A 16,446-nucleotide genomic window follows, 5' to 3' on the forward strand; every position below is an offset into this window, starting at 1 on the left:
ATACCAAACCCGAATCGGACCAAAAGAATCAGTTTAAAACCCGGACCGGACCGCTTTGGACCGATTTAAGAATTTTTTAAAAAAGTATTCTAATTTTTTATTAATTTTATGGAAATCTAAAAAAAAAGTAAATACATAACGAGGGGCATAGGGGTCATTTTATGTAAATGATTGTAACTTTTACTTATTTCAGGGATAACTTTTGATTACTTTAGGCTATCTTTATAATAGATGTATAATAATTATTTTACACCCGCTTTTTTAAAAGGAAAAATTGATTCTAATAATCCCACCTTTGTCTGGTTTGCCGATAATAATCCTACCTATTGATTATTATTTAATAATCCCACCTTTGAGAGTCATCTTCTTCTAATGGTCCTTAACTTGTTAGTAACCAACTAACCGCTATAATAGGTGAACATGCGACGTGTCACTTTATGATTCGTCCAAATATATTTTATATTTAAAAAAAAAATTATTTTTTTAAAATTTTCTTTCCCTTTCCTCTTTCCTCTTTCCTTTTCCACTCCCCCTCCATTGATTCCGACCACCCAGACCAGCCACCTCCCACACGCAGCCACCTCCCACGCGCAACCACCTCTCTTTGAAATAGGCACCCTCACGACCTCACCCATAACCAGCCACCCCCACCCACGGACCAACCATCCCCATCCATGAAAAACTGTTGAAACCCATTGTAACCCACTTATGAGTGTCCCACATTGGAGAAAGAAGAGAGATGGTTTCACTTTATAAGGTAGAGGAATACCTCCTACTATTGCCAATTGGTTTTAGTATAAAAGCTCCAAAGCCTTGTTTGTGGACCAAACTCTCCTCCTCCTTGTTCGGGTTGTCCAGACCCGTTTCACATTGTTTCGAAATTTAACAAAAACCCCACCCACGGCTGGCCACTCCCATCCACAAAAACAGCCGCCTCACCCATAAAATACCCCCACCCACGCCCTACCACGACCGACAACCTTATGCATGAAACCCCTACCCTCGAAACCCTCACCTAAAAAAGTGAAAAACTTGTCCTTGGACTGACTTGTGATGGAATTGGAGGATGAGGATCTAAGGGAGAATAGGAGGAAAAAAAAAAAAAAAAAAAACTTACCCATTCTTCAAGTTACCGGTCATATAGGACCAATAAGAGAAGATGACCTCTATAATTGGATCATTAAATAATAGTTAATAGATGGGGTTATTATTTGCGAATCCGACGGAATTATTAAAATCAATTTTTTCTTTTTAAAAAGTTTGTGTAGTGTAGTACATAAAATTCATGATATTTTCCACCGCTTTGTGCAATTACTAATTTTTAGAAAATCACTACAAATACAAGTATACAACTATACAACTAATACAAGTACAGTACCATTTTTAAATTTAGACAATCATCATTAATAATCACGAGAACATTAAAAAATAAAAATTTTAAAAATCAGCATAATTTTCAGTACAATTTCCCCACGTGTCATAACACAATTCGCCCACGCTCCCGCCTTTCCAACAACCTATCCCACACTCACTATAAAAAACAACCAATCCTCACTACACACTCATCTACACAACGTGAAAAGCATGGCTCATATTTTCTCTCTCCTCACTTTCTCTCTCCTCATCCTCACCACCGCCGTATCCGGCGACATTCCCGGCGCCGGCGAATTTTCCGACGACTCCCTCATCCGTCAAGTCGTCGATGAAGACGCCAACTCACTAGACTTATCACAATCCCACCACCATTTCTCTCTCTTCAAGAAACGTTTCGGAAAATCATACGCCACTCAAGAAGAACACGATTACCGGTTCGAGATCTTTAAGGCTAACTTGCGGCAAGCTAAGGTTAATCAAGCTCTTGACCCGAGTGCGGTTCATGGGGTGACCCGGTTTTCCGATTTGAGTGAGTCTGAGTTTAGGAGTCAGTTTCTGGGTGTTAAGAATGGGTTGAAGTATCCTTCTCATGCTAATAAGGCTCCTATTTTGCCTACTGATGATCTTCCTCTTGATTTTGATTGGAGGAAACTTGGTGCTGTTACTCCTCCTAAAGATCAGGTCTATAATTTTATTTTTAATTTTTAATTTTTGGTTATTTTTATGAATTTTTTATGATCATGTTATGTTATTCAATTAATTTATTGGTGTTTTGTTGGGCGGAGTTGACTTGTGAGAGGTTCTGATCCAATAGAATACTTATGTTAGAAATAGTAGGATGAAAAGTGAAATTGATATGTTTTTAAAGATTATTTTCAATTTTTTGTTTAGGATATGCTAAAATTTTAGCTGTTCTAGTACAATGTGTCAAGAAAAGATTACAAATTTACAAGTCAAGTATTAATTATAGATAATGTGAATTAATGATCAAACTTTAGATTCAAATTAGGTAATTTTAGTGATGATTGTTGTTTAAATCAGGTGAATTTGGGTTATGTGTTGTGAAATTTTTTTTGACTCTGCATCTCAGCTGTAGCTGTGAATGCTGCTGTAGAAAGTTGCCTTTTCTAAGCTTCACATATATTGTTAGATTTGTAACTTCAACTTTGAGAAATTTCTAGGAACTTTCTAAATTTGTGATATGATGCTTAATCTGATATTTGACTTTGCTACTGTGCTGTACATTCTTTTGGTTGACATTCTTTGACTTTTAAGCCTACAATACTGGGAATGTACAATGATTCCTAGTTTTTGAATCAGAACATCAATTGTGATCTAATGTGGTGGTTTGATGTGTGATATTCAGGGTGGATGTGGTTCGTGCTGGTCCTTTAGTACCACTGGAGCCATGGAAGGTGCACACTTTATCGCGACAGGGAAGCTAGAGAGTCTTAGTGAGCAGCAGCTTCTGGATTGTGATCGTGAGGTTTGCACCAATACAAATTTTTAAACATCACTATATAGTTTTAATATATTGGTACATCTCTTATTGTTGTAAGAAGTTTTAGATAATTGAAAGATGAGATTCATGTAGTCTATGTTTGGCTTGCAATATCAAATGCTCTCTGATGTAATTACATGTCATTTGATAGTGTGATCCAGAGGGGGAACCGGATGATTGTGACCTTGGTTGCCAAGGTGGGTTGATGAACAATGCCTTTGAATATCTTCTGAAAGCTGGTGGATTGATGCGAGAGGAGGACTATCCATACACTGCTAGAAATGGTCGCTGCAAATTTGACAAGAGCAAGATAGCAGCTAAGGTAGCAAACTTCAGCGTTGTCCCTGTTGATGAAGGCCAGATTGCTGCAAACCTTGTGAAAAATGGACCTCTTGCTGGTAAGCCTTTTTCTTCTGTCAATTTACGATGTTTCAAATGGATAGCTCTTGTTTTTTTGGATGTTTATGTTCCTCGTGAATATATGTACTCCAGTAATGCACGAATAGATTTATGATTATATCTAATTTGAAATGGAAGCCTATTATTTGGATGGTGCTCCTGTGTGTAGCATGTTATTTGTTTTTCTCTTCATCTGGTTTACTAAAGTGCATCTACTTTTCTTTCTCTTCTTCTGGTTTACTGAAGTGCATCTGCAGTTCGTTAATTTAAGCTCATCTTGATTGCAGTGGGCATAAATGCTCGTTATATGTCAAGCTACAGAGGTGGAGTTTCATGCCCATTGACATGCTCAGCTGATTTAGAGCACGGAGTGCTATTGGTTGGCTTTGGTTCTTCTGGTTACTCTGATATGCGCAAGGAAGAGAAGCCATACTGGATCATTAAGAACTCGTGGGGTGAATACTGGGGAGAGAATGGGTATTACAGATTATGTAGGGGCTACGATCTTTGTGGTGTCAACACTTTGGTCTCTACTGTTGCCGCAGCTCCTGCTACCTCTCAGTAAGTCAGTAGGGTATGATGAATGCAGCAACCATATACCCATGCTACCAGCATACGTTACTGTACATTTAATGTAAAAGGAGTAAGCCTGAAACAAGAAACTATGTATTCAAGGCTTCCTCTCTTCCATCGTTACGATGTTGTAAGTCTTTGGAGGGGAAGGATGTCACATTGAAAGAGCATAAAAATGAAAATCAGTGTCTCTAGTATGTGTTATTATCACAGGATCTGTACTATTATTGTATCAGTGTATGCCCAGTTAGACTATCGCTCCAAATTGTTGGTTGCTTATATTTTATAGTTAATTGGAAATCAATTGAGTCTCTTTTTCTATTTTAATCATCTAGACTATAAAGTCTATTGGTGAGGAATTATGGCACCTTTTGAGCCATAAGACACTGGGACAGGCATTATTTTGACATATGAGAATGTTTTTGTTGTTTCATAAGCTACTGAATTAATAATGGCATTATGCTGCCTTAACACGTTTTGTCCGATAAATCGAATTATTTAACAAACCCGTGAAAGACGATCTACTTGAGCGACAAAAACCATCTTGATGTATGCAGTGGACACTGGACAACACTGGTTTTGAGAATTATAACTAAAGAGGCAATCATTTGACGTTCCTCAAATCCCAGACGATGTATAGAAACAATTTGTTGTGAATTTTTCGTGCATCACCGACAAACTAAAGGAAACCGAACTAAAACATTCAATTTTTTTCAGTGTTAACTGATTTAAATAACCCCGTATAACTGCATCAACAGCCTAATAATAGTGGGTTGTAGTGTTTCCTTTGTTGAGGACCTAAGATGACTGTGCTGAATGAAAGAAGAAAAAAACCGTATTCGGCTAAAGATTGTCATTAGATCAACAGATAATGATCACCCAAAATGTCTAATTTGACATTATTCTGATAAAAGCTACAATAATTACTTGCATTTTGGTGTTTAATCATCATGAACAATGATGTTCAAAGGAATAACTTATTGTACATAAACACACAAACAGCTGATTTGTTATGATACATGGCCAGTAACTTCTCTCTGAGGCCTTTTATTTCTTCCAAGTACAAATAAACAATTGGAAGGTCTGAAACTCTTCACTGTGCAAAACTAATTCTCGCAAATGTCCCTCAAAGGGGCGTTTCCCAACTTCCGTCTCCAGGAAGCTAGATAAATTAAGGAATCAAATATCAACAACTCGCAACTTCCTAGCGAAATGGCTAAGCTATATCTGAAACATTCACTCTTCTTCTTCGCCAATCAAAGAAAATGAGAAGGGGAGGAACTTGTATCCATCTCCAAAGTAAAACTTGTTCTGGAATTCCACCCAATGGAGACGCAATGCATGTAGAAATGCACTAAGGGTTTCCATGACTAGCAACACACCGACAGTAGCAAAGATGAAGACAATAATACCTACTATAAGAATAATGACATTGTTGTACCTGCAATGACAAGGAAAAAGTTAGGATATTCAACCAAGATGTTGCTCATAGAACAAAACATAACCTCTTTGATTTGTACAATTCGAGTGGATGAGTGAAACGCTGCACTTTCCTTTAATAGAAGTAGACTAGCATTCTCTCAAGGCTAAAATCTAATTTTTCAAAATGTAACAAACAACAAAGAGGATATTTGCTTTGACATACCCCCATGCAAGCATCAAAACCTTGTCATAAAACACTGTAGACAACTCTGAGTGAGCCAAACTGCATCAAAAAAAAAAAAAAATATCACAGAAACCATTAGCCATTGCTGACAAAATTACGGTATTTATTTATCTCATCAATTTATCCACACTAATACCCATGATGTCGAACATCTTTAATACTAATTTCTAACATTTATAAAAAATTCTATTTGATTAGCTTACATAGATTGTTTAATCATGTTTTGATTATATTTGAGGTTTTATATTCATTTAAAGAATTTAAATGCCAAACCAATATACTACATTAACTTGTATCATAAAAGTCCATATTTTAGATAACCTTATGGTGTACATAGACCTTCAAAGGTGTACATAGACCTTTACAAGAATTTAATACTCATGGGTCAATTCTAACATAAAGGTGCTTTAAATTTGTCATGCATTATACATTACTTTTTACCAAAATCCTTTAAGTTTGATGCATTTTGTGTAGTATTTAAGCGATATATCTTACTCAGACTCAATGATGCTCTTGCATCAAATTAACTTCTGCATACCAATATGCTCTGAAAGACAAAGACAGGCATGCGTTGAGTGCAATATGAACCTAGTGTTGCTAGTACCAAGGGGTTTACAAAATGCAATTGTTAGCATCCGGTCATCTGATGGATTGAAATTATCCGGCCAGTTATTTCAGTGATTGTCCAATTATAATTCAGGCTCAATACTACTATTAACAACATCAGGATTGCTAATTATGTGTTGTTCAGCATTAATAGTCTCTTAAGATTGGCAGCATTTAGCAACAATTACCTTAACGCCCATAAACGAAGGTATGACGCGGTATTTGAAACTGCTCCGAGCACGAACTCTATAGTATGAATGAGCTGATGCACCAGGACTTCACTGAATTCAAATTCCTCATGATCTCCATGACCTCCGTTTGTAGGTTCCACTTGAAGGCTTTCTTCTGCGTGAAGGGGAACGTATGACTCACCCTGGTGCCTCTGCAAGAAAGTTAAATTTGGGCAATGAGGCATAAAACCTACACTTGATCAACTAATAAGTTCAACAAATGTCTTAGAAATTTACACTTTGATGCTGGCTTTTCATGATAAAAGGCTTTGGAAGCAGCATCCAAGGTACAGCCACAAGGGCTAGCAGCAACAGAACAATCTGAAACACAGGGAGAAAGTAAGTGCAAATAGTAAGATAACCAAGGATACAAATATGTGAGAATTAAAATTTTAATCTCAAACAGGTGTTAAAAAAGATAAAAGACCTGAGTCATCTTCTGGCCAGAGAAAAGCTGATTTTCACCCAATTCATCAGTAGGGCTTAAAAACATGTAGATCATTATGTGATATAAATCAGCTTTAGAGCCAGTGCACCACTTCAATACAATAAGAAAGGAGAGGTATCCAAACAAACTATTCAAAAAAATCATTTGTGGAACAAATTGGAACCTGCAGCAAACAATTCAAAGGTCAGTGGCAAAGCCAGTGCAAAACTGTAGCTACAGGAAACCACGTTGCATTTCGCTATAAGAATAAGATTAAGTATAATACAAAAATCAAGAAGCAAAGAGGGACAAAATCATTGTAGCTGATAGCATAGTGATATTGCACATGCTGCCATTTATTGTCCAAAATCATAAGCACTAGAACTGAGTCAGACTTTTTAATACATACCATATATCCACACAACTTCTGAAGAACTTAGCATTAAAGAAACTCATCATGATCCCCAGATTCATTTGGGCAACACCAAGAAGAATTGACATTTTCATCTTTAGGGAGTTAAGGAAAGGCAATTCGCTTCGAGAACCATGCCATACAGGATCTAATCCAAACGGGTATGCATCTCTCACTTTAATCAAACCATCAGTCGTTGCATCCCTGAAATGCAATTGCATAACCACAGATAAACAAAACAATACTATGAAAAGTGCAATAAAAAAAACAAAGACCACAGTAAGCAATAGTTTTGTATATACTTGCAGGAAGGATCACGGCATGCATAGGCTGACTTTCCAAATAATTCAAATGGGACTGAAAAGAATTCGTTATAGATGAAGCCTGTGTAAATTGAAAAGATTGCCATCATCAAAATAACATATCGACCTCCAAACATCATCTCCATGATGTCTCCAAGTTTCTGCAAAAATAAATCAATGTTTATCAGATAAAATAAAATATTGAGCAACAATCAAGCCTAGACCAAAATTACAAAGCCAAAATCTATAACAATTAAGAATTGACTGACAGAATACAGTCTTAGTAATCTCCGTATTTCAGAAAACACCACCTTATGGCTTATATATGGCACTCTAAAAATGAGAAATTTATAAACTTTGTATATATTTGTGCACCACACCTAGAATATATCGCAGTAATATTTGAATCTTGGTGCCAAATATCAAATCATATTAAAGCACAAGGGCTTTATAAGCAAATATCTCTGTTAAATAAAAATGTTTGTTCATATGAATAATGGAACTTCTACTAATTTGTAACATTGTCTTCCAAATATAGGTTTGGCACCGTCCAGCAACGATTTGTGTTCCTCAAACATGTGAAAGTGAGGACTTTCCTCAGCATAATATTATTTTTTGTTCTTGATCCCTAATCCAATATGATAATTTAGTCATAAACTATGTTATTACATTACACCTGCACATAGGAGGAGAATATTGTGAGCATATGCTCCTCCACATGTGCTTTCTTCAGGAAAGAGCTTTGTACAGATGGCTGCAAATTTTAAATAAAATGCTCTCGCATTTTTTTCATTTAGATAATCTTTTACGGTAGTTTTACCCCATTCTGCATATGCAGTATGTCAGAAGATTTTGCTAGCCCAAAACATAAATAAATAACTTTCAGGTCAGTAAACAAAGTAGGAAGGAAGCAGACTAAGCACTATTTGAGCATGAAGTTAATTCACAAAACTCATGTTAACAGCTTCAGAGATACTTGATTGTTACATTAAGTTTAAGAGAATCACCTGACTCCCAAGCTTCTTCTCCCTGGCTACCAGGTATAAAGTTGCAAGTAACACACATAAACCATGCCCCCAATCACCAAACATGACTGCAAACAAGAATGGGAAAGTAACAACTGTGTATACAGTTGGATTTGCTTCTCGATACCGAGCAATCCTGCAGATATGACATTGATTACTTTAGCAATGATGAAAATTGATGCATATGTAAGCAGATAAAGAAGCTGCACCACCATATAGTCGACAATTTTAAAAAACTCATGAGCTAAATAAGCTTTAGGACATTAGCCACTCAAGTTCAATTATTCAGAAAGCAAAGCAAGCACCATTTTCTTACTGATTTGAACATATTCAATTTAAAAGGCATACAAATAGTAGCAAGTGAAACCTCAGAGAATTATATACAAGCTAAATTCTACTTTGGGAGGAGGTGGGAAGGTTTTATATGGGAATTACACACAAGCATACACCATGTCTTCTTCAAATTACACATGTTGCTAAGGAGAATATAAAAAGGTAAGAAAAGTTGAAGATGGAGTGAGTAACATTAAAAAGGGAAAACAGTGTAGAAGAGAGAGTTTGATATCCATCCTCTTAGTTGCAATTACAGTACACAAGAACATAGATCAAATGCATAAGTATGTTACCATGTCATCTTACAACCCGTGAGAAATTTACCAGAGATAAAGAAGGGGTTTGGAGGCACTGTTGTCTAAAGGTATAGAGTTTATTTGCTACAATTATAAGGAAGGTTAATTTCAATATTGATTATAGCTATTTGCTGCTTTCGGGCTTGGATAATATATACTACATATGTGATAAAGACATAACATTCATAGAACAGAACAATTAGCCGTCAAAGTTAAGATAACTTACCCATATGAATCAACAATCTCCTGAAAAGCAGAAGTAAATTTGTTTGTCCTGAAATAAGTTGGTGGTGACTCCCTTGTATGTAGAACCTGAAATATAGCTTCAACTTGTGAATTTGAGTCCAGCGTCGCCCTGTGCAACAAATCCTGGATCTGTATAGATGAAGCATTACTTCAGTTTCAACGCTTCATCAAAAACTATTTGCACGCACAATTAACCAAAAATTTACACTTCAGATAGTTGATATTAGAAGTTTACCTGTTTTGTGGCAAAAACTGGACACCACCCTTCAGCAACAAGACATTTTTTCGTTACATCCATGCTGAGCATGTTTAATGTGTGGTAAATGGATTTCTCCTTTCTCACCTTCAAAATAAGAAGGAAAAAAATAATCCAAAATTTCAAATTTTGACCACAAATCATTGGAAATGCTGAGCAAGAAAATTTACTAAATGCTTTCAAAATTTCAATTAATAACACAAACAAATTGCTGAATTGAATTGAGAATTTCTAACAGACCAGAATGTTCCATTGCTCAAACTGATCACCGATAGTCTGCAATAAGTTTCCACGATGCAGAAGTCCAGCGTCAATGGTAGTCCTCAGCTCAGAAAGTCTACCAGAAACCTAAAATCCAACCATGCAAGGTCAGAATTTTGCATTTTCCATGGAAAAAGATGGGCTTTGAAGTCAAAGGTAAGAAAATTTTCACAAAAAGAAAAAGTTGTACAAGCAAAAGATATCCACTCTACTCAAAAGGAAAACTAAACAGAAGCCAAAGAAGTGAATCTATCAACGCTGCTGCTTTAAGGTATAGTAATCCATTAATCTCTAGGTTTAATGGTGTTTGTGTTTGTTGACATTCACAAATATTGAGAAATTTGGGGATGTAAATGTAAATTCACAGTGAGGCAAACGAGCAATTAAGACAGTCAAGCTGAAACATTTAGACCAAAAAGAAGAAGAATTGCTAAGAAATGGAAGTAGTTAAGTTGACAAATAAAGGAATATACTTTTACAGTAAAAAGGCACAAGCAAAGCTTATAAATGATGCTAAGAAAAACTTTTCAAGGAAAATATAGCTTTTAAATATGAGAGATAATAGATCTGCAGAATAGATGACATATGTTTATCAAAACTGTCCACTTCCCAATTCCTCAGCATGCTTCAATTTTTCCACTGTATCAGGAGGATTTTTTATTAAAAAAAAAAAATTTACTGGAGAATGAAGAATGGTGCAGTGGATGTGGATACTAATAAAAATTCATCATCTTATCAAAGGTAGATACAAGAAAATAACCAGAGAAGAGGCAAACAAAGTAAGTAAATGGTAGACAAATTCCATAAAGCACACCTCTTTCAACATCTGAGCTTGTTTGCCAAAGTCATCACTGAAAGGATAACGGTTAGCTCCAAATGCTTCACATATCTTAAGAATTTTGTTTTTTGCTCTTTCTCCAGAATAGAATATTACAAAGACATTTTTCTCAACCTGAAAATTAGAATCCAAAAATTAGTAAAAGCACCAGACTAATAATCACTATGGTTGAAACTTGAAATGGTTCCACACAAACAAAAAAACCCAGCCTACAAGCAATGGACATTGAATTACAATACAATCCACCTTCTATCACCCACATGCTGAAGTACTTGAGTAAATTGTAGACAAAATGGGTAATTCTAGTTTTTCAGTTTCTCATATATTTCAGTAAATTACTATTGACAAATTCCTCATCAAGCCCTTTAAGCCATAAGTAAGAATAAAATACAATTATAATCCTAGTAGAAAAGGTACCGCAAATAATTACAATTTTAAGACTTCAAGATCTTTACAAAAATAAAATTTAAGATGTTACAGAAAGCTTTATTGCTATTCAAGCACACTCACCCTAGAAATACAGTGCCGGACTTACTGGTTTGGCAAAGTTAACAGTCCTAGCCACTAGTACGAAGGAATTAAACTAATACCAGGTTACTGACTCTTGGCTGAAAAGCTATATGCTGCATTTAAGGTGGAAGAGTCCAGGTAACAAAGTCATCTTCAGAGAAAAGTTAATTTAATAATTTATTCCAGATTAGTTTGGGAATAAATGCAACTTTGCACACATTACCTATGACCCATGGCCATTGAGAGTATCAAAGGATTACCCTTGATACTACTCTGCGTATAAAAATCAGGTATTTAAGAGGAAACAATGACCAAGAAAACCAGTCATCAGCTGAGAGAACTACAAAAATAATATATAAACAATATTTCCTTTTCAATCCAAAACCACATCGGTTATAAGTTCAAATTTATACACCTGTCAAAACTAGGAGGTAGAGCTGAAAAGATGCAACGTGGAGGAAAGAAAGAAGGGGTGAATGATAAAGGACTGGTTCAAAATTAAACTTGATAAGGAAGAAAATTTCTTCCAAAGCATTAAAACTAATGCATGGAAAGGATAATAGTTGAACCTTCTCTCCAGAAGCAGGATCAATCACTGGATTCTCTACTGTAGTCTGCCTAACGAAAACATTGCCCCTAGTAGCACGAAACAAGATCCTTTCAAATGGCATAGATTTCTCCCTGGGTACAAGGCCAGTAAAGAACCCCAGCTGCACCTGCTTTGATGGATCACCCGATTTGTCCTGAACACAATTCCATCAAAAAATTATTCTAAAGGAAATAAAAGCAGGCAAACAGGATAAATACAATCAAAATAGATGATCAAATCAAGTTTACTTGATCCATCAGTAAAGGTGTGTCCAAGGACTCTTCAGTTTGCTGTGCTTCTATTTCTCTCTGCTGAGCAGCCGCAGTTCTTTGAGCTGAATGGAAGAATTCATCGGCCTGAACAGAAATAAAAGAAAGCCATTTTCAATATGATCTGACCAATCAAGATAATTCATGCATAATTAATTACACTATGTATCTTGATATTGCAACTTGGTCTTTGAAATATGTTCCTAAAGATTATGCACTCCAATGTAAGAAAGAATGAGACACTAGAATTATTTTTTGCCACCCAACTACTTTTTTCAGAGCTACAGGAATATGGGATGGGTGCCTGAGGTTGTTCAGCTATAGCTAAATCAACACCCTAATATCTAAAAGTCTTAGTATTCAACTGCTTCACCATGTTGGATGATTATATATTTAATATGAAGGGGGGCTAATATGGACAGGTCCAATAATGAAGAGCTTCAAAGAAGAATGAATAGCTTACCTTCTGTAGAACAAGTTTATATTCAACAAGTTCATTATAAGTCCGCTGTAACTTTCCATTGTTTGCATTCATCTCAATAAGCTCAGCTTCCAGCTCTCCAAGTTTCACCTGAATAAACACGAAACCGCATGTCACTAAGTCAGTAAACCATTTTTAATTTTAATTCCCTTCAAACACAAAATTTATACAGAATCTGTATGTGAATAATGACAAGCAAAATGAAAAAGGAGAAACATACCTCCAAATCATCCACTTTGATATCATTCGTCAAGAAAGACTTCGGTGGAGTTGAAATGCCAGCATTGGCCATTTGTTCCCTGAAATATCGCAATCTACGTGCCATCTCTCCACATTTTTTGATCTTCAGAGAGAATTACAAAACCAAGTCAACCAAATTGCAAAAAATACATTGAATAAAGCACATTTGAGACTTTCTAATTTAGTAATTTTTAAACTTTGAATACAATGGACAAAATCAACTGCTCACTTAGACGTCCCTGAATTATTTTTCTGTGAAGTATTAGATCAATCAGTTGCCTTTTGGACCTTACCGAAGACAAATATTTTTACAACTGTAGAGGTAAGGCTAAAAGAGCTTCAATGCATCGCACAAGTGAGGCTATGAACAAATCACGTCTTAAGCTCTTTTCAGGGATTACTATTGAAGGAGAATGATTTACTTTAAAATCATTCAAACCAAGGAACACCACAGGATATGCATTGTACTAAGATTATTTTAAGAAGTATAGAACAACAGTTCAAGGCTGTCCTTTTACTTAAGCTAGAAGATGTCAAAATATGGTAATCACAATTCACAAGTCCATGTATGAAAAGAGTCAACAAGTAAGCCTTCATCAATTAACTATTACAAGGACTAGTTGCTAATCAGCTGATACGCCCTCATTGAACAAAAGGATCCAAATCCACAGTCAACAAACTGAAAATTGAGATTGGGCATAAAGAGCCAAGGAGGACTTGTAATGCTGAGTTTAACTTATTTAAGTACTAAACACGTGCAAGCTGTCAAATTTTAAGTGTATCCAATCCGTTGAGGTGAATGATGAAGTGGGATATGTTCAACCAATAAACACAACAACGCAAGTTTGCAACATGATTAAGGATGAACAAAGTAGGGCCTAGAAAGACATTTTGAATACTTGAGGCCAACTAGAAGATAAATAAATGGCGTAATTAAATTTCAACATACCTGATTTGCATAAGTTCGCTGGAAAGGACTCTTATCTGAATTCAACTGGAAAAAAGAAAAAAAAGGATGTCAGAAAAGTATATATCACCCAGCTACAATCACACGATGCCTCTTACAAACAAGGTGAAAGCAGAAAAGTTTGGAGAGAATAACAAATAGAAAAACAGCACAATCAGACAAACATGATGTTGAACAAACATCACAAGCCTAAAAATTATTACCAACACATTTCTACAAGCTAGGTACATTAGCTCTTAATTTCAAGGCAGTAGCTGTTACTATATCGACCACACATCACAATCTCTTTCCATTATTCCAAGGTCGAAGATACTGGCACATCAATCCATATAATTTCTCTACAGATTAAACTCTTCCCTTCAATATCACAAGCTTTACAACACCTTCAGAGGCTATCATCTCACAAGTGCCAAGCACATAACCTCAACATACCTCAGCACCCACAGTACCTTCACAGCCAACAGGCAAGCTACTCTATTTACAAAAAATCCTTCTTTCATGGATAAATTCATATTATACGTATCAAATATCAACAATGCGACACAATGCATTGTCAAAGCCAACTTCAATCCGTTGCCTTTCTAAATCATCAAAAACCTAAATACTTTAAAATAGCCAGCACATCAGTCCATACACTCCAACATACATCAAACTCTTCCCTTCACCACCACAACACCTCAAAAAGTTTTCATCTACCAAGTACTAATCACATAACCTCAAACCTCGGCATACCTCAGCACTCAAAGCACCTTTTGCAGCAAACAAGTTATCAACTTTACACACAAAAAACCTTTCTTTCAAGAATCATTCCATGTCAAAGTATCAATCTCATCAACACAACACATTGCATTAATCAAACTCAGCTTCACTCCGTTGACTTCAAAAAACTTCAAAAACCTAAAGACTTAAAAGTTAAAAACTTTAAATCACAAAACCATCACAATCCACAAAAAATAAAAACTCCAGAAACAATTCCGCAACAAAAAGTAGCAAAATTCAGAGCAGCAACAAACGATGATCAAAATAACCACAAAAACCCTAATCATCAAAATTCCAGAAAAAGACAAAATATGATCCAATCAACAATCAGATACCAAAATTCCAATCAAAATTCAACATCTCCAAACAATCAATAATCAGAAATTCCGATAAACAATTAAGCAATAAAATCAAAACAAAAAATTCAATGAATGAAAGAATTTGAATTGGAACACGAACATCTTTGAATTGGAGAAGGCCGAGGTCACCGAGATAAGAGACGGTGAGATGAGAAGACTCAAGCGGAATGATGAGCTGCACCAATTGCATCTCTTCGGACCGCATCAGATCCATGGGAGGACAACATCCCACCATTGTTGTTGCTGCAACTTTCTCTCTCCTCGCTCGCTCGACGAGATTGCTTTCTCTCTCCTCCTCTCCCTGGTAATTTGTGATGTTTCCTCTGTTTGTCTTTGGCTAAGATATATGATGACAGTGTCACGGAATGAGGAGAGAGAAACTGTGAAATTTTTGTGGTTTTATTATTATAATATTAAATTTAATTAAATAATGATTCGATTGATTAATCTTCTACCACGTTCGTCTGACAGCTATAACCTGGTTTTATGTTTTCTTACCTTCTTCTTGTTTAGATTCCTCATTAATTAAGGGTTACTGTCACTGTAAAATGTAAATTGTTGAGTTAATTATTTATGGGCAATGATTAAAAAGTGTTAAGCGGCTAGTAAATTTTCATTGATCTAATGAGAGTTGTCGACTACTGATAATCTTCACTTATGTGACTTGTGGTTTTGAGTTATAAATTTGTATTTTTTAAAAGAATAAGAAACATAAAGAAGAGTATTTTGTTTAAAGTAGGTCAAAAAAGGTAAGGACTAATGAATACATAACTTAAGTTGAAAAGAATAAGAAACTTAAAGAGTATTTTTTTATGGGGTCGGGGCAGTTTGTGTAGGAGGTTTTGGGGATCGGTAGTGGGTCAGGTGGGGCGTTAAAGGGCCAGTCGGCCGATTGTTGGTAGTTAAGGTGGTGACCGGCCGTTTTCCGACGAGATAAGGAGAGGGGCTAGGGTTTGGTGGTGGTGGGTAGGTGGCTGGGAAATTTTTTGTTTTTTTTTTTTTAATTTTTATGAATTAAGACAAATGTTCCAATCATATCATGACATGTGTCATGATTAAACCCTAATGACTAATGGAGTTAACAGTCGTTGGTCATGAATGATATTTGGTGAATTTTTAAAAAACTGGGTAGCATTTGGTGAATTTTGAAAAATCCAATGGCAATTGGTGAATTTTTAAAGTGCTTAATAACATTGAGTGAAATAGCCGAAAATAAAAAATACTAGATGAAGCCCGTGCGATGCACGGTTTGTTTGAATTTTCAAAAATAATTTTTTTTATACATATATTTATGTGCTAAAATTTGTTATATATTTAGATAAAATTCCTAATATCAAAAGATAATATTTTATATTTAATTAATTTAAATTGGAAAATCTCATTCGCCAATTTTGCTTACGTGACATTTGAATTATTTAATTATAAAAGATTTTAATAATCTCCTACTTAATTGGTTCCTACTAAAATTTATAATCCTACATGGCACACTAAGAAAATTAGATCCTATGTGGCTCTCTAAAAACTCGG

The 16,446-nt window shown here is 35.5% G+C and overlaps 2 protein-coding genes across 2 annotated transcripts; one reads left to right on the top strand and one right to left on the bottom strand.

The window, feature by feature from the left end:
- Positions 1-1,561: 1,561 nt before the first annotated feature.
- LOC145558872 (cysteine protease RD19A-like) lies at positions 1,562-4,202 on the top strand. The gene is made up of 4 exons (XM_081620228.1): positions 1,562-2,055; positions 2,741-2,860; positions 3,027-3,273; positions 3,562-4,202. The coding sequence occupies exons 1-4, from the start codon at positions 1,585-1,587 to the stop codon at positions 3,837-3,839; spliced, it is 1,116 nt and encodes a 371-aa protein (XP_081476354.1). The 5' UTR covers positions 1,562-1,584; the 3' UTR covers positions 3,840-4,202.
- Positions 4,203-4,664: 462 nt separating this feature from the next.
- LOC145558873 (V-type proton ATPase subunit a3-like) lies at positions 4,665-15,280 on the bottom strand. The gene is made up of 18 exons (XM_081620229.1): positions 15,020-15,280; positions 13,784-13,828; positions 12,815-12,937; positions 12,577-12,684; positions 12,093-12,200; positions 11,825-11,998; positions 10,722-10,859; positions 9,887-9,994; positions 9,626-9,733; positions 9,371-9,519; positions 8,498-8,651; positions 7,491-7,651; positions 7,186-7,392; positions 6,777-6,960; positions 6,587-6,670; positions 6,308-6,501; positions 5,493-5,552; positions 4,665-5,288 (listed from the first exon to the last, which is right to left on the bottom strand). The coding sequence occupies exons 1-18, from the start codon at positions 15,152-15,154 to the stop codon at positions 5,084-5,086; spliced, it is 2,445 nt and encodes an 814-aa protein (XP_081476355.1). The 5' UTR covers positions 15,155-15,280; the 3' UTR covers positions 4,665-5,083.
- Between the last annotated feature and the right edge of the window lie 1,166 nt (positions 15,281-16,446).

This window comes from Chenopodium album, chromosome 9, assembly GCF_948465745.1.
Source record: "Chenopodium album chromosome 9, dcCheAlbu1.1, whole genome shotgun sequence".
NCBI lineage: Eukaryota > Viridiplantae > Streptophyta > Magnoliopsida > Caryophyllales > Amaranthaceae > Chenopodium > Chenopodium album.